Source organism: Cucumis melo, chromosome 6, assembly GCF_025177605.1.
Source record: "Cucumis melo cultivar AY chromosome 6, USDA_Cmelo_AY_1.0, whole genome shotgun sequence".
Taxonomy (NCBI): domain Eukaryota; kingdom Viridiplantae; phylum Streptophyta; class Magnoliopsida; order Cucurbitales; family Cucurbitaceae; genus Cucumis; species Cucumis melo.
In genome coordinates this window covers 37,158,089-37,177,949 of record NC_066862.1, presented here as the reverse complement: position 1 = coordinate 37,177,949, position 19,861 = coordinate 37,158,089, and the positions used below count along the sequence as shown (strand labels likewise).

The 19,861-nt window shown below is 33.4% G+C and overlaps 1 protein-coding gene across 1 annotated transcript; it reads left to right on the top strand.

The window, feature by feature from the left end:
* Positions 1–1,036: 1,036 nt before the first annotated feature.
* Positions 1,037–5,024, top strand: LOC103493326 (probable sodium/metabolite cotransporter BASS1, chloroplastic). Its single transcript, XM_008454032.3, has 6 exons — positions 1,037–1,509; positions 1,612–1,752; positions 2,793–2,948; positions 3,045–3,166; positions 3,245–3,409; positions 4,576–5,024. Exons 1-6 carry the CDS (start codon positions 1,099–1,101, stop codon positions 4,793–4,795), a joined length of 1,215 nt encoding a protein of 404 aa, XP_008452254.2. The 5' UTR covers positions 1,037–1,098; the 3' UTR covers positions 4,796–5,024.
* Positions 5,025–19,861: the final 14,837 nt, after the last annotated feature.

Here is a 19,861-nt window from a genome sequence, read left to right as displayed (position 1 = left end):
ATATTATGAATCTAGAGCCTAATCATCAAAATATAGAAGTCACGTAATCGTTCTGTTATTATTCCGTTAAAGTTAATTGATCATCAATATATCATATAAATTCTGAGTTATTGATATTGATACCAATAATAATAATATTCTCGTCCTTAAATGAAACTAAGAGTTGAAAAAAAAAAAAAAAAACAGATAAAAATAGACTCATATTCGAAAAAAAGAAAAAAAATAAAGATTTTCATTTATATGACACCTTTTCATACAACGTCTGTATATAGTAGAGTCAACTTGGAATATAAATATGTTCTAATAAAACTTAGATTGTAAATATAAAATTTTCAAAAACATTAAGAAAAAAAAAACGATGTAAATAGATAAAAATTGACTCAGTCACCCATATTCAAAAGAAGAAGAAAGATTCTCATTTATATGTCCAATTTTTTTTTTTTTTTTTTTTTTTTTACTTTTCAATACAACATTGTATATATTGAGTCTAACTGAGAATATAAAATTGAACTAAAAAAACTTGAAATTTTCATTCCTTCATTTATGTTAGTAATATTATTCAAAATTATTATATTTTATTATAGAAATATTTCACACGTACCTAAACTTAATATTCATACTTCCAATAAATATCAAAATAAAATTTTGTTGGTAATTTATATGATTTTTTTTTTAAAATGTCTCTATCAACTATCTCTTTGTAAGTGTTAGAATGCATCTACACTGATGCATTTAGTAGAATAGAAATTATTGGGTTAAATTGTAAATTTTGTTTGAATTTAGCCCACCAAAAATATTTGTCTTACATAAGTCGATAATCTAGTAAAGGTAAAAATTAAAACCACGAAGGACAAGGGAAGTTTTAGGATTAAGTAATTAATTTAATTTAATTTTAAGATATTATTTATAGCAAAATGTAAAAAAGTTAATTAATTGGGCAGAAGAGGCCAGTTTGTAGCTCTCCAATAGTTTAGGGTAGAAAAGGTACAAAGGCATGATGGGAGTGAAGTCTTATTTATTTGATCCTTCATTTTGGCAAAACACACAAACAAAACCAAAACCATTGTCTTCATCGTCACATCCTCTATTGATCACAAAATGTCGTCACTTTCTCTTCAATTTACCCCTTTGTTTTCCCCTTCTCTGCACCAGCGCCATTTCTACAAGCCCCTCCGGCTCAACCCTCTTCGTCTCCCACCACCGAAACCACCCGGATACCTCGCTATCGTCCGATCACTGCAACGTGATACTGAGCTTCTGCCACTGCCACCACCGCCCCAAAAACAAACTGGCCGTTTGGAGAAATTTGTCTCGACTGCGGCGGGGCTGTTCCCTCTTTATATAACAAGTGGCGGCATTATCGCTTGCATGAAACCATCGACGTTCTCGTGGTTTGTGCAGAGAGGGCCGGGTTCGTATAGCTTGGCTCTCAGTTTGGTTATGTTGGCCATGGGACTCACTCTTGAGCTTAAGGATTTGTTCAATCTCTTCATGCAGAGGCCACTTGCTGTGAGTTTTCTCTTCCTTTTGAATTTAATTTGATTTAGTGAATATTAGCAAAAAAAAACCTATTGGCACATGCAGCTTATTGAGGGTTTTTTTGGTGGTCAGATATTATATGTATGTGTAGCTCAGTACACAATTATGCCGGTGGTGGGAGCTGTGATCGGAAAGTTTCTTGGGTTACCGCCAGGGCTTTCCGTGGGATTGATCTTGCTTGGATGTTGTCCGGGGGGGATCGCTTCGAGTGTGGTAATAATTTGTTTGTTCTCTTCCTTTCTTTATTTTCGTTATTTCCCTCGATTCTCAATTTCCAAGGATGGCGGATTGGTTTTTTGTTGGCTTGTACGTTGTTTGCTTATGTTCAACTTTTTATTATATACTTTTTTTCTGAGCATACTTTCTTGTTGGGTATATATTATATTTTTTACTCAATAAAATATTGAAATACATTAAATATAATAAAACTATTTTTTAAAAATGAGGCTAACAAAAAGACAGCTCAATTTTTAATATAAAATAAAACAACACATAATATTAATAAATTTTAAATAAGATTTTTTATTTAAAAATATAAAATTTTCATAAACTATTTACGTTACCTATAAATTAATAATCTATTTTTCAAATATTATTGTCGATAAAAATATATAAAAAATAGAATAAAAATAATAATTAGTTTTCTTTGAACTATTCTAATTTTGGACCCAGGGTTCATTTGTATTTACTTAAAGGAAAAAATATATTTTTTAAGAAACTCATTTTTGTTTAATTTATTTTTGTGAAAATTGTTTAACATATACTAAAAAACTAGTTTTGAGTAATTTTTAAATAATTTATTTTTTTTTCAAAATAACTTATTTTTTATATTAAATATTTGAAAATTGAAAATGTAATCCAAACCCTCCATTCAAACGGTCGCATGTATCTAAACTTAAAATAATGTTTCAAGTCAAAGTGCTTTATACATGAGTTGAGTTTGAGCCTTTATTTTCTAGAATTCGGTTGGTTAGTTTGGGACGACGCTGATGATAGTGATGAACTAAATTTTATTTTTAGTTGTAAGAAATATTTTAAAAACGTAAGCTAAAACATGATAAGAAAAGGAGTAATAGTTTTGATAAATAATTAATAGGTCATCAGTTCAATCCATTGTGACCAATTTATCTTAAAAATTAATTTTCTACGATTTTTCTTTAACTTAAATGTTATAGAGTAACACTTACCAACACAAATTTAAGCCAAAACATTAAATAATTGATTTTAAACGGTTAAACTAAATCATATTTCAGGTAACATTAATTGCGAAAGGCGATGTTCCTTTGTCTATTATCATGACAGTATGCACCACTCTCCAAGCTGTAGTCCTCGCTCCCTTTCTCACTAGAACATTGGTCGGTGCTTCCATTCCCGTCGACGCTATAAAGCTCTCGCTCAGCACCCTTCAGGTGAAACAAATAAAACTACTTTTACGAAAAGTGATTCTACAAATGTCACAGTAGAGTGATTTTTGATCATCGTTTTAATTATTTCTCTTGACATAGGTGGTGGTAGTTCCTATTTTGATAGGTTCTTACCTACAGAAAGCTTGCCCTGGGGTGGTGAAAAGAATCGTACCATTTTCGCCGCTTTTTGCAGTATTAACTTCCTCACTCCTTGCTTGCAGGTTTTCCTTTTCTCTTTATTTTAATTTTTTAATTGTTTGTGCACTTATTTTTTCACTCATCCTTGTTTCTTTTATCAGTGTCTTTTCAGAAAATATAGTTCGCCTCAAATCATCAGTACTGGTTAGTTCATCATTGGGTTTCGACGCATCTCCATGGATTGCCATAAAAACGATGTTGTCTAGAGAGTTGGGAGTTGTAATACTTGCAGTGTTTTCATTACACCTCGCTGGTTTCATCGCAGGGTAAGTTGTCACATCTCTTTCTTCCTTTGTCCACACATGAATTTGGTTTGTATGAATGCTTAAAAAACCTAACAATTGTAAGACGACTTGTATAGTTGGAGAGCTAGAAACCAATTAACTAGTTGAAACTTGTACTCATCAAGGGAGGATAAAATGGGAATTAAGCACAAAAATAGCGAGATACGTATACGTATAAAAACAAGATTTCTTTAAGTCAAACAACATTTATGAGTTTGGTTTGACTGTTTAGGGTGCGTTTGGGAGAGAGAAAGAGTAATGGAAGAAAAGGATTATAATAATCCTAGTGCTATAATAATATGTGTTTGAGAAAAATGTTATTATTGGTAGTGTTATAATAATATGTGTTAGAGGGAAGGATTATGATCGTAGTAATTTAAAAAATAAAAATAGAATTTAGATTGAGTTATTTGGATAGGGTAATGTAGGATTGTAAGAAAGTAAAAAAGAGCATAAGATAGCTTTATTTAGGGATTAGGATAACCCTAATCCCCATTTATCATTTTGCTTGGGCCAAACACGGTTTGTCCCAATTTCCTAATTCTTTTCCTCCTAAAACCCCATCCCAAACACATCCTTAAAGTTATTTTGAAAATAAATTATTTTGAAAAATATTGATGAAAATATATGTACATATGATAAAAATCTTACTTAAAAGAATTGGTATTACTAACTATACTAACAATGTTTAACTTTCTCTTTGATAGCTCAATTACAAAATTAAAATTCTCTTTGGAGTGACCGTCAATAAAGTGTTATTTTACTTTTTAAAAAGAGATCATTTTCATTTAACTTCCTATGATAAAAATAATTAAGAATTGATTTTGAAACCTCAATTATTTTGTTCGAGTGTAACATTGGTAAAACTAAAGATTTGATTGAAAATTAAGTCAGAGTTCCAAGTGTGATTCAAGAAGAGGAATAAGATCTTGGTTAAGTATGAGAAACAAAAACTCGTAGGTTACTTAGGAAGCACACAGTTCAAGCTATATCATTAGACCATAAAAATAGCTCATATGTATCTAGAGCAAAGACCAAGTTATATACATACTATGGATCCTACATCAATTGAAAATCAATGCAAATATAGTAAATAATTAATTGAGAAAATATGAACCAAGTGTTTCTCTTTTTTCCCCTTTTTACAGCTACACGATAGCCGCTATTGGAGGGTTTCGAGAACGAGAACGAAGAGCTATATCCCTTGAGGTAGGGATGCAAAATTCATCATTGGGAGTAGTTTTGGCTACGACACATTTCAGTTCCGCAATGGTAGCATTGCCAGCAGCAATGTCAGCTGTGATAATGAATATGATGGGAAGCAGTCTTGGATCTTTTTGGAGAAATATTGAGCCTTCTGCACACTAAACACAAGAATTCTATTAAATCAAGTTCAAATAAAATTTTTGACATAACAATTTTAGGAAGGGAACGGGTAAATTTAGATAAATAATGTAAGTTTTGAAAATAATTATTGAAGTATTGTAGTTATAAATTATTTATAAAAATATGGTAGTATTTGGTTTCTCTCTCTCATGTATTGCTCTCTCTCCAATGTCTTGGGTTATTTATAATGCTTTTTTTTTTTTAATTTAAATTTCCATGTGGTCTCCATTTGTATTCATTTTAATAGTTTTGTCAAAATTTAAATTTTGTTATTGTCTTTCTTCTTTCAATATGAGAAATTTGGATGAATATTTCAAAATAATTAAATAATTAGATGAACCGTTTTTTAATAATGACCCATAATTGAAAAAATTAAATGTAAATCAAAATATTTTTTAATAACCAAATTACATTCATTTAAAAGATAAAAGAAAATCAATGTGTTTCACAACCTAGACGTCGTCAATTCTAAAAGTTATGTTGTGTTGGCTCCTCTTAGTTCTCTGGTTCATGTTGGTACTCTAGTCGATTTAATACCTCTGCAGGTGCTTCATAGCTAAGTTGATGGATCGACATCCATGAATGAAGACGATGGACCGACCCCTGAATCATAATATCTTGTACGAACCTCAGAATCACAATATCCTACTCCAAATGTTGGCATCATCATCAGACTACCATAACCAGTTTGGCTCTGTGTCAGTGTCATAGGAGATACTTCTTCCACATTATGGTAAACTTCATCGAGTGTTTATCTTCTTCCACTCGCACACATCCCCTATCAACTGGTGCAACATCACGAAGTCTTGCGTTGTTCGATCTCTATGAATTGTAAAATAAAATTAGAAATGTTTAATTTAGTAAATAATTTAACTAATTATACAATATTTAAATATGTACCATATGACTCATGGTTGCTCCTGGTCGAGTGATGTAGAGCCTCGTAATATTATTATACCAGTGGATGTATTCTTGAGTCACATCCATATCAAATTATTAAATCGAAGCTCCTATTGCCATAAATCTCCTACGAGATCGCCATTGCACTACTAAATGTGTAACTCTGTCACTACAATACACGGGGGGGACTCCTGACGTACAGCAACGTCGAAAGAAGTAAAAAAACATCAAAAAAAGATATCTCGACGTCATTTACTACGTCGGGACACACGTCCGAAGAAATATGTCGAGAGAAGGATTCCCGACACGTGACCAACAAGGCGTCGAGAATAGCTCTCTTGATTCACATTTTGCTGACGCATCTCACAACGTCAATAATAACTATTCTGACATCCTTTATGTTAACGCATGTCATGGTGTCAGGAATTATGTCTCCCGACGTTTCCTTATTTGACGTCGTACATGTGTCGGGAGAACGATCCCCAACATGTCGTGTACATTCTATTCCCAACGTTATGTTGCGTCGAGAATTTCTTTTTATATGTAATTTTTTTAAATGTGTAATTTTAATTTTTTTCCTAAAATATTTTGCTCAAACAAGTTCTCTATTTTTGTGAAATAATTTCATTCGTTTTGGATTAAATTAAAGAAAATTCAATATAAATTAATAAACTACGAAATAGAAACACAAATTCAAAAAGAAAAGATTTAATTTTCGTAATACGAAGAAGTTCAAAAAACATAATAGCGTTTATAATACAAAAAAGCGCAAACAAAGTCATACGTCTCCTAACAAGGCTCATACACACCATTCTACATCGCGGGTCCTACAATGATACAAAAATAGCTAAGTTTTGTACATATATTCATAGTCATTGTATACTATCATTGCAAAAACTTAAGAATAATAGGAACATATATACGTACCACAAAGCTAAGGATCATGTGGTGGTCCTTGCTGTGCCTGAGTCATGTCCTGTATCAGATTTTGCATTTGTTCCATTTCTGAAGCTAATGCTTGCTAATTTCTATCTTACAATTCAATTCATTCTAAAGCTTGGACAAGTTTAGCTTGTATTTGAATCTCTCTTTCTGTGACTGACCGAGAACATGACGTCGTAGAACTGCTTGCACTCGTCATCGCGCGGGCCTTCGGCTTGGGTTCCCAACCAAGGCCTTTTGAGTAGCTTGGTCGTTTACCCAACACCTAATCGCATATCTCATCCCTAGAGAGTGGCTGACTACCCTCTGGGGTAGGCTAGGACTGGAGTTCGAATATTTGATTATGCAACAAATTTAAAAACTAAGTTAGGTAACACAAAAATATATAATGAAAGAGGATAATTAATAAGGGCATAAATGTTGGTTCGATAACTTACATGCACATCCTTTGCAGCATGCGACACGAACGTCCCAGCTCGAACGTGTGTTTCCTGAAACAACTCCACTTGATCGACTGACTCGCATTTTCTTTCAGTGAGCTCGTGTTGTCGTTGTAGAAACGACTTTGACCCGCTGCTATGATTGTAAGGCTGCTTCTGTCTAACAGCCTTGTTCGTCTGTGATTGCTCCTACATGAAAACAATTATATTGTTTATGTCTTATACATATTAAAAGTTGAAATCATAATTAAGCATGACAAATACCTGGAATGCACGGTTCATTTAGTGGTCGCAGAGGAAGTGTCAATCCTCATGACGTCCAACCAATATGTTTGGTGGGTTGGCACGAGCCTCTTCGGGGTCGCTGTACTTTTTGAAACGTTTGTGACAGTTGGCCCGAAACTCTTTAAAAGTGGTGAGCATCTGATGCTCAACAAACCTATTCATTGCTTGATCATTAAAATCAAACACAAAAAAACGCTACACATTACAAAAATAACACATTAGATTGGTTAACTTGATATGTTTCAAATGAGATCATAAATGTGTAGTGGACTTAATTACCTAGAGGTCGCCCTTGACGACCTCAATGTATTCTCTGCCAACGTCCGTCCACTTAAGACAGCGGACGGGAAATGTCTTTCGCACGCGCATGCATATCACCTGGCTAAAGCAAACGACATGTGGGGAAATAGGCTTCTCCACTCTAGGGGTGATTGTCATCGGAATGCGTCCATTGACTGCAACGTGGCACTCCAACTCTAGGAGTCAAGATTGCACACGTCTCCTAGAAGTCGGAGTTGCAGGTGGTTGAGAAGACGACCCTGCTCAATAAATTATAATAACATATAATGTTAGAGAAAAAAACATGAAATAATCCTAAGTTAAAATGAAGGAAATTCTTAGACTCACCCGCATTGTCGTCCACGGATGACGACCCTTCCGCAAGGTTATCCAAATCGTCCTCAAACTCGAGGAACATAGCATCCATCTCCAAAAAATTAGCACGTTGGTACGACATAATGCCTATGGACATAGAAAACAAACATTCAATAAGCAAATACGAACACATAGCATGTGATAAGTGTTCATGTGGGTACGTGGTTTGTCACTATAATTCGTTGTCGTCACTTGCATGTGACAAGTGTTCATCCACCCATTCTATGTAGTAGGGGGACATTCCAATAGTCAGTAGATGTCGTTTCACACCCTCTAATGAGCTCCAATTTAAATTCAAACATCTCTTGCATGGACACCTTAATCGTCCGTATGCATCAACGTGAAACTTAGCAAATTCTAAAAATTTGGTCACTCCCCGTCTATATTCAAGGGAGAACTTATTTCTAAATTTCATACAATCCTTGTCCATCGTTTAAGTCTCTAAAACATAAATAAGTTTGATTAGAAACATACGTCTCTTCCTCTCTCACATCCATAACTTACTCCCTTGAATTTTCACTATTTTTTCAGAAATATACAATCTCTCAAATTTTTCACTAAAACTAACTTCAAATTACAGAGGCTACCATAACTGCAGGATAGCTAACACAATCTAATTATTAACAACAAAATACTGTATCTTCGCATCCTACCCACATCTTCCAACCGCTACCTTACAAACTATCCTACTACCACCCCTTGAAACCATCCCAAACAGAAACAAATTCAAAACAAAAAAGGCTACCATAACTGCAGGATACCCAAAATAAATCTTAACACATATTACATTTTCAATTCAAACCCCCACCCCCTTCAAAATTTCAAGTAAACCCCCTCCTCCCCCCCCTCCCACACTTCAAAATTTAAATTCAACCATAAACTCCCCTTTCAAAATTTAAACCCTCCCCTTTCAAATTTTAATTCCACCATAACCCCCCCTTCAAATTTCAATTCAACTATAAACTCCCCCCTCCCCCCGCACTCAAATTTCAATTCAACAACATTAATTGAAACTTTGAATTCAACACACATTCAATACAAAAATACAACACACATTTAATACAAACATACATTTAACAAAAAAAAATTATTCCAAAACAAAATCCTAAAACAGTTTTTTTTTTTAAAAAAAACCCTAAACTATCAACCCTAAACCTAAAAATTAACGATTTTAAACTTACCTCAATGTATGGCGGCAGACAGCAACAAGGACAGACGACGACGAGGTTAACGACGACACCTATGGCGGCGAAACGGTTCGTCTTTCATTTTTCCCTTTCTTTCTTACTCTTTCATTTTGGTTCTGTGATTCATAGAACTGAAATAAATTTATAAGGGATCTCCCGACGCATCACGAAAATGTTGGGAGATCCCACTTATGGCGTCAGAAATGCTCTACCTTTCCCGACGTACCACATTAGCGCCGGGGATACATGTCCGCCATAATTAATTCGCCCTAATTACGATAGGACATTCCCGATGCAACATAATATAACGATTTGAATGTCTATATATAATTTCTATATGATTTATATGTATACCTATACCAACTAATGATCCTAAGATTACAATAAATTGTTCAAAGACAATTCTACTGTTCACACTTATGGTAAAACCTCCACAAACTGGTTGGTTATAATTGAAGGGATGAAAGCCCTATGCAACGGAAAATTAATAGAACCAAAACTCAAATTAATTGCCAACATGAGCTTAGCTCAATGGGCACCGATATGTACCTTTGGACGTCGGCGTAAGGAAAAATTTTGTTTAGAGAGATTTTTCTGAGAGAATTTAGAATACACAAAAGTCACACAACTCTTATGTGAATCAATTTTTTACGTACCGATGTCTCCCTCTTCTTCTTGAAAAAGAGGAAAGTTAAGAGAGTAAAGCAGGGAATGTGGGAATATTAATTTAACCAATTAAAATAATTAATTCAATTAATTAACTCATATTTAATTAATATTTCATTTAAATCATGTTTAAATGAATATCACTAACATAACTTATATTTTAATTAATTAATTAAATTAAATTAAATTAAATTAAACTATTAATTAATTCTCTAATTAATTAATTGCTAAATTAAATATCTTATATTAATTTAATTCAAATTTGAATCATATTCAAATATAAATTTCTCTTGTAACCTATAGTTTTAATGTGTATCATATACATATTAAATTTTAACATATAATTTTAATATGAATCTAATTTACATTGAATTAATATTTGAACTCATTCAAATATTTTATTCTCTCATAAATTAATTTTGAATCATATCCAAAATTAAATTTATATAATAAAGTTTAATTAAAATATAAACTTTATATTATAATGTATCGCCATACATTGTATTAAAGGCCTCTTGCAGATATGACAATTGTATTATCATTAATTGAGCCCATAACACATTACTTTTACATTTGAAAAAATAGAAAAAATGGAGCCAAACCCACATTTTAAAAATACAAAATTACTATGCTACCCTTCAGTCATTTCACGCTTTTTTTTCCTTCACGTTTTAACTTTTCATCTTCCCCAAATTTTAGGGTTTCACCACGACGAAAATGCACAGACTTCCTTCGGACGAACTTGCTATTTTCTTTCTCCCCTTCATGTTTTAACTATTCAAACGAACAAACTTCAAACAACATCTTTGTTGATACACTTCAAAACTTTGATTCACTTCAATCAGAAAATGGCAAGGTATTTCATATACATCTATTCACTTCACAAAGACCATTGTTTGATTTTTTTTCTAACTCATACACTTCTATACATTTTTATACACTTCATTCACTTTACTGAGGTATTTTTAATTTCTTTTTCTAGTATTTTATATTTTTGTTGAATACAAACAACATTTTGAAACTAATATTTTATATGTTTTTATCGAATACAAACAAAACAACGAAAAGATTGAAAAAGTTAAAATGACAAAAAGAAAAATAAATTTTGAGAAGGGTGAAAGTTCAAATAGTAAAAAAGGACAAAGAAAGAAGAAAAGATCTTCCAAGAAAGAGGTAATTACTGATGCCAATATATATTGTTGATACACCAATATATGTTGTTGATACACTGAATCAATTAAATAGACTTGATGCACTAAGCATGATACATTTTATGTATTGTTGATACACTTGTTATGGTTTGCTGATATACTTGATAGATTTAATACACTTAATCACTTGTTAAACTTTCTTGATACATATTATTAGTTTGAAACATTTGTTTGTGATACACTTGCTAAACTGTTGATGCATTTGTTATGGTGTGCTGATACACTGGATAGATTTAATACACTTGATATGTTATTGATAATACATTGATTTGTATGCATGATCAACTTGATTGAATGAATCATTTTCAATTTACTTAAACAGGTTAATGCTGAAGAGAACCTTGCAAACAAAGTTCATTACTATTCAAAGTTGACAATAATAGAGCCAATTGCCAAAAAGTTGTCCAAAGGGCAAATACAAATGTTTAGGAAGGGTCCATTTGGGCACCTTCTTTATATTCAAATCAAAAAGTGTCCTCGACAATTGTTAGTTCATTTGATTAGAAGAATGTCTGAGCAATCAACTAACGACACTTTGATTTTCAATCTAGAGGGTAGTATAGTAAAATTTGGATTGAGAGAATTTCATTTAATAAACGGACTGAATTGTCAACCATTCCCACAATCCACAACTTCAAATATCAAGGATGAGTTCAATAATGAATTAAGAACCGTTTGCTTTAGTAATATTGATACATTAGACAGAAACAAATGTATTGCAGCCTTTAGTATAGCACAACTTAGTGACCAACTCATGGTTAAACTAGCAAATCTTCTTATTTTAGACTATTTCATCAACTGCAAACAACTCTATAATGTAGTAGATTGGAAACACGTTAAAATGATAGATGATGAGGAAACTTTGCTAAACTTTCCATGGGGTAGGTTGTCTTTTAGCTTAACTGTTGAATATATGAGAAGAGCTGCAGAAGACTTGACTATCAATTTCTCACTACAAGAATTTCCACAAATTTTAGTTTGTTGGACACTAGAAATCATCCTAAAGCTTTCTAAAAGTCTAAATGGGATAGCCACAAGAATTGGACATTGAAGCCCAAGAATCATAAACTAGAAATTAGAACAAAAATCTGTTTGGACATATCTGCAATGGAATTACTTCAAGTCAAGTGATGTAAGTTCTTTTTCTTCAGCAACCTAATTAGTTATATGCTACATTGTAGGTATATCACTTCGTTTATGTACCTAGTTAACTTCATATGAAGTGTATCAACTGATGTAACTTTTATTTTAAAAATGCAGTTTACAGTTATCCCTTTCACTCCAACTAGCGATGAACTAATCTCTCCAAACTTTCAATTCTTCCTAAATGACCAACCAAATGAAGTTGAGAAAGAACGAAGTGAAGAAACAGAAGATGAGAATGACGAAGGTGATGAGGAAGAAACCGTAAATAATGAGACAAAAAAATTGTTGAGAAAAGAAATTCAAGAAGTGAAGAATGATTTGGAAAGCTTGAAGAATACCGTAGAAAAGGGAAAAAAATGAAGTATTGGAATTGTTAAATAATATAATCATCATAATCAATGAAAGAATGCCAACAGAAAAACAATCACAAGGATCGTACCATGAAAATCATGCTCCAACTTTAAGTTTGCAACGTCTTGAGAAAAGAATGAATATGCATAACTTGGATGATGCAGAGGTAAATATATTATTTTTCTTTTGAACCGAGGTAAATTTATTGTTGTTTAAGGTATATCAACGTCACCGATATAACATACAACTTATATAAATGATACTGATATACATCATTTGTTGATACTGATATAATGATATTACAAATTAATAAAGAAGAAATTGAATAAGAAGAGAATGCAGAAGAGCTGAAGCAAGCAATCAAGAATATTGATAAGTTCACTTTTGCAGTCAAGACTTAGAGCTCTCCATCGATTTATGTAATCGAGACTGGCTATTCCTTCCGTTGTTTGGTGTTTATAAGCCCCATCATGCTCACGGTACATCTGGTGCTATAGAAACGATTGAGGAACTCCTTTTCTAATTTTTCCTAGCTGTCAATGACTTCTGACTCTAGATCGGTGTACCACTCAAAAGCATTTCCTTTCAAGCTTCAAATGAACTACCTGACAAGCTGGTCTCCTTTTGATCCTACATCCTCACATGTTTCAACGAAGTGGACGATATGCTACTTTGGGTTGCCATTTCCATCGAATTGCTGGAATTTTAAAGGTTGGTACCCAAGCGGCATTCTCAAGTTATCGATTCTTTTGGTGTACGGCTTAAAGTACATGAAAGAAGTTTGTGGCGGTCCTCCATACTGAGCTCTAATGGAATTCGCGATCATATCCTGTAGCTGCTGAACTGAGAGAGAAACACTAGAAACTGATTGTTGTTGTGGTTGGTTTTTCTGCACCACATTCTTCCCTTTATCAGTAGCTTTGACAACAGGAGTTTAACTTGACTCAGTAGTTTCACGAGTCCGCATCTACTCTCTCAAAGCTATGATTTCATGGTCTTGTTTCTCCACAACCTTCATGAGAAAGTTAACTTTCCTCTCCATCTCTGACATGGCAGCCTCGACCGTTATATCAACCATCATAACAGACATCATGTCCGGATGTGCTTCCTTCTTTGACTCGCTAAAGGTAGAATCAGAATTATCATACAAAGGATTTTCCTTGATGATAATCCCAGCTTTAGAAGACTCCATCAATTGCTTAAGAATGCTCTGAGCAACATCAGAACCTTGATCCTGCTCTTGAGTGATTCCCTTAGAACAACTGTGGGTGATGGGTCCTGTGTAACCGTCACTTGCAACAGAAGATTTGGATACAACCTTCTTTAATCCATTGATTTTCTTGTAGATTTGGATGACATAAGAGAGATGAGAGGTAGAGAGGTTCCACTGAGCGTGCCAATTTGTTCACACGAGATTTTTTGAAGAAATTTGATTCATGGAGTTGAACTTGTGTTGATGTTGTATTTATGTTGATTTGATGCGATGTGGTTCGATCTCTAGAATTTGATCCTCTGATTCTCTCTCGGCTAGATGCTTACGTTAGATTTGAGGAAGTACAACACGTGATGTTCTTGAAGTTGGAGTCTTGGAAGAAAGCTTCTATCTTCAAAGGAACTTCAATCTTTGAGGGTGTTCTTGAAATTGGAGTCTTGGAAGAAAGCTTGTATCTTCAAAGGAGCTTCAATCTTCGAAGGTGATCGACTTCAGAAGTTGAGGAGTCTTCTATCTCTTTTGAGAATTCTCTCTAGACCTTCCGGAGTAAATTTTTTTTCTTTTTCACAAATGAAGAGAACTTCTCTATTTATAGAGTTCCCTAGTAGGCTTTTATGGACTTGAGCCTGGTCTAGTCCATGGACCATACCCATGGGCTCAATCACATGAATTTGAGTCATATTTAATTTTGGGCTTAATTGAATTTTAGGTCAAGTACATAATATTTAATTGAACCAAAATAATTAATTTGATCCAATTGTCATAATAAAGACATATGACATCATTAAAATTATACCATTTGTCTTTAAATTTAATTTGGAAAACATGCCAATTTTTAGTTAATCCCAAATACAATTATTTTAGTAAATGACATGACAATTTGTAATTGGTTCCAAAATTTCTTATTCAACTGATATTAATCAAACCCAACAAAACTACAAAAAAAAAAAACATATATATAATATTATGAGAAATTTAGTATAAATTATTAATAACACATAAATAAAATATTAAGTACAATTTACTTATGTGACAATTTATCTCGTTCTTTATCTCTCAATCTACAAAATTTAGGGGTAGGAGTATTAGAATAAACATAAATCTAAACCCGTTCGATTTAACAAAATCTAACAACAATTAAAATAATAAATAACAAAATTATGTTTAATTATTTAACAACAAAATCTAACAAAATTATGTTTAACAAAACTAACAAAATATAACAAAATTATGTTTAATTAATTAAACATAAATCTAAATCCTTTAAATTTAACCAAATCTAACAACAATTAAAATAATGATAATAAAGTTATATTAATTATTCAACAACAAAGTCTAACAAAGCTAATGAAATTTAACAAAATAATGTTTATTTAGTTAAACATAAATCTAAACCCCTTAAATTTAATAAAATCTAATAATAATTAAAATAATAAAAAATTATCTTTAATTATTTATCAACAAAATCTAACGAAATTAGGTTTAACAAAGCTAACAAAATTTAACAAAATCATGTATTAAACATAAATCTAAACCCCTTCAATTTAAAAAAAGCTAACAACAATTAAAAAAAAGACTTCTTTACTGATGAGGGAGATTTAAAAGAGAGATTTTGTGTGTGGACTTCACCAGAGGAGATTTTAAAAGAAAAGAAGAAAATTCTGGTGCTTGATACTTCACTGGGAGATATTTAAAAGAGAAGAAGAAGATTTAGTGTGGGGAAGAAGAAGATTGGAAGAGGGAGATTTAAAAGGGAAGAAAAGAAGACTCAACCTTCATCAATACAATTCTTCACAGGCAGCAGAGAATCTTTGATAGTGAAAGATGTTTCAATAGCGGTGAAAGACTCTTCAACTGGAGGCTGGCAGCGTGTTGAAGCATGAAATTTGAGGCAAGGCAACATCATCTTCTTCACGGATAAGTTTATTTACCTGATTTTGAAAATCAGACATCCATCCTTTAATTTCTTTTTTAACGGGTCTGGTTTTGAAAACCAAACCTATGTTTTTTTAAAAAATATGAATTACAATATTAAACTAAATATTTTTAAAACTATCTTGAATCTCTAAATTATTTATCTATTTACTATATTAAAATAAAAGAACCAAGAAACCCGCCCCATACTAAAAACTTAGGGTGCGTTTGGGGGAAGGGTTGATTTAAGGAAGGATTGGTGTTATGATAAAGCTAGTTTTATCATAACCCTTGTTTTGGGGAAGAGTTTAGAAATGTAGTTTTATGATAATATGTGTTTGGGGGAAGGGTTAGGTGGGAAGAGTTAATGAGGATTTTATGATAAGATGTGTTTAGGGGAAGGGTTAGGTGGGTAGGTTTATGTGAAACTTATGATAAAATTTATTTGGGGAAAGTGTTATATGGGTTTGGTTAATAATTTTTTTTTTATGTCGTATAATATTTTTTAAGTGAGATTGTAAATATGATAAAAAAAAATCTTATTGCATACCTTTTTACGAAAGAGTCAAACCCGTCTTATTGCAAATAATTTATTGTATGTGTAATGTTATTAAATTAGTAAAGATAGTTGTCTAATTTGGAATTAATTTCTGAACATATTGTGAAAAATTTATTAAAATTCATTTTTTAGAAAGACAAATTAATTATTTCCTATTTGTAATTGGCGATAGCGACGTCCCCCTATTTTGAACATATATAATTACCTGGTATAACGCTTGTGTGAAATTGTGACTGTTTTCCTTAATTTTAAATAAACATTATGAAAGGAAAAAAAGTTGTCTACAATAGGAAAAGCATAAATAGTCAATATCATACAGAAAAAAAAAGCAAATAAGAAGCAACCCAGGTCAGTACAAACACAAACTATCTCGTCATGTCTCGTAGAAGGACTTTACAAAATCCCTCTCTCTCATTCTCAGGCATGAGTACGAAACCCCGAAGGTTGTCCATACGAGACAGAAGATGCCTTTGCAATAGCGCCCTATCCAAACTCGTTAGCTCCAGGATCTTACGCAATATATGGAAGAATTCCGTGCACACATGGTAGTCATTGGCAAGGGCGCGTGTAGGCCACTCCGTAATCATCCTGAGTTGCTTGTTTGTTTGGTCGAGCCCCAGATGTATGCCTTCAATATCCACCTCTCGCTGACTTCCCCTCTTCCTCTTGGATCCACTTGATCTGGTCCTACCCTCTGAAGTGCGAGAAGGTCGTGATGCGCATGCATCATCCTGGGATAGGTCAATCCCCTGGCTATACACGGACAGGAACTCTTCGTTTCGATCCCTCCATATCAAATCTGTCATACCCACCAAGCTCGTTAGACCCCACGTCGGTGAATGTCTCAGCAAACTGACCCGTTGTCCTATCGCAACCGAATACATATATAAGTTCGTCGTAATACAAAAACAGTTTGTTCAGGAGTCCCTTCATTGCAGGATGCGACTGCAGGAAAAAAAAAAGATCACTTATGAGTACTGATAGAAAATTGTTAAGTAAATGTACATTGCGAACGTTGTGTGACGTTTATATTATTTTCCTTATCTAACCCAATTATCAAATAATTCTTTCTTCGCAATGATACATTTCTCTTCATTGTTCCACCCAAAGCCATTGCACGCTGGCCCCCGCATTTCGACGATGGCTTGGAATGTTCGCTTCAGTGTCTTTATTCTACAATCAATTACAGTCGTTGCACAGACCTAACATCCAAGTAGTTTCTCCGCCATCATGCGTACCAACTGGGCTAGGTAACCTGCCCGGAATGTACCATTATCCGATTTCCATCCCCCCAACTCCATTAAACACTCCACAAGAGTGCCCTCCTTCTTCGTCCAGACATATCTCGGGGACATGCTTTGAAGTTGACATACTTAGAATGATAAATTACAAGAAATACATGGAGTACGTTAGTAATTGCACAATTTCACATTTAACAGTCACAAACAAAAGGCACGCGTACATTTCATATGCAACAATACATTTTACAAGTGATAGAAATTCGCATACAATCGATGACTTGTAATGTAAAATTGTCTTATCTAAGTGTTACGCAACTGCCAATCAGTGAACATTGATTCGGCTAGTTCATCGCGCCATTGAGACCACTCGTTTATCATCTCAATATAGTGAATGTCTTCTGAAGCGGTGGACGTCTCGTACGTGGAGTCCCCCTTGTCCACGTCGTCAACGTCGTCGCAATATGTCATTTCTCTATTGATCAAATTGTGGAGTAAGCAACATGCTAGTATGGTGCGACACTGAACTTGTAGGGGATAGTATGACTTCCCACGAAAAATGGCCCAACGACCCTTAATAACACCGAAGGCGTGCTTAATGACATTCTTGTTGAGGAGTACTTCATGTCGAAGTACTCCTTTGCATTTGTTACCGCATTTTCAGCACCACGCCACTCTTGCAAATAGTACCGCTGGCCTCTGTACGGGGCGAGAAACCCCTCCGCGTTTGGATAACCCACATCACACAAATAATAATGTCCTATTATTAAAACATTTGTTTAGACGTTTTAAATAGGTGAGTAGAAAGCGGCGTTGTTTTATTATAAATAAGATATACCCTTTGGCACTTGTAGTCTATTTCCTCGTGAAAGGACATCACGTAGAATCCGCGAGTCTGCCGCGGATCCTTCCCAATCGATGAGGACATAAACGAAATCCCCTTTCGTGTCGCACACGCTCAGTACGTTCGTGGCAATTTCTTCCTTATACGTTCTAAATGTAGGCCGCTCTGTTGCAGGGACGTTCACCTTTATGTACGTCCCGTCTAACGCGCCAAGACAATTCTGCAGGTTGTAATAAACATGCCGATATAAGTGCCACGTACATTAAGCTCAAATACATTAAACTTGTACCATGCCCACCTCAAAACACTTCCAACGTTGATCATTGAATGACGCGGTTCTTCACGTTATGGGCAAGGACGTACAAGAATATTGCTACCATTTTCTCAACGTCGACAATCTTGGTGGACGAAAGACCAGATACAGTCCAAAGTAAATGACATAGAATTGCGAATGTTTGCCTGTCCATTCGCATGCTTTGGCTACACACAAGATCTGATTCGTGTATCATGCAAAAGTACGCATGTTGTCTTATTCTATGACGCGTATTGGACGGTGTATGTGTGATACGCCTATTTTCGTTCATTACTTGCTCCAACGTTAATAAGATCTGACGTTGGGCCAGCGTGAATGCAGTTAGGACGCCAAGGAGTGTTTGTTGCTCCATTAAAAACTATGTAAAGTTTCCTAAAACATATGTACTAAGTGAATTAGTACAAATATCTATATACATTGTGAAAAATCCCTAATTAAAGCTTATTACGCACTTACTAATACCCTAAACTTAGTAATTTGTTAAACCCCCTATTTAATATGCTATACATGTCATGTATGAAATGTTTCCATCTTATGTAAAAAAAGTTGTAACTGTACTTAAAACTTACATACAAAAAATAAATAACATATGTACAAATGTTTCAATCTTACTTCGTTTGTGTAACATAAAACAAATAACTTGTTTTGAACGTTATTTTAAAATACGGGTTGCATTGTAAAGGCCGTATGAAAATTGTAAGTACAACGTGTCATAGGTATTAGAAAAATCATATGTGAAAGAAGAACGTTATGATAAAAATATTATTTTCAAACTTTTTTTTTAGTATGTAAGAGAAGAACGTCTTTGGTTTGCAAGTAATATGGTGTTAAGTTAATTGCTTTATTTGTGTTACTTAGAAGGATTGTACAAACATTGAAAACTTTTTATTCAAAAAAAATTGTGAACTTATAAACTATAGTATGGTCTTAAGTTAATTGCTTTATTTGTGTTACTTAGAAGGATTATTAAAACATTGAAAACTTTATTTTCATAAAAAAATTGTGAACTTATAACTATAGTATGGTGTTAAGTTAATTGCTTTATTTGTGTTACTTACTAGGGTTGTTAAAACTTTGAAAATTTTTTTCATAAAAAAATTGTGAACTTATAACTATAGTATGGTGTTAAGTTAATTGCTTTATTTGTCTTACTTATAAGGATTGTTAAAACTTTGAAAACTTTTT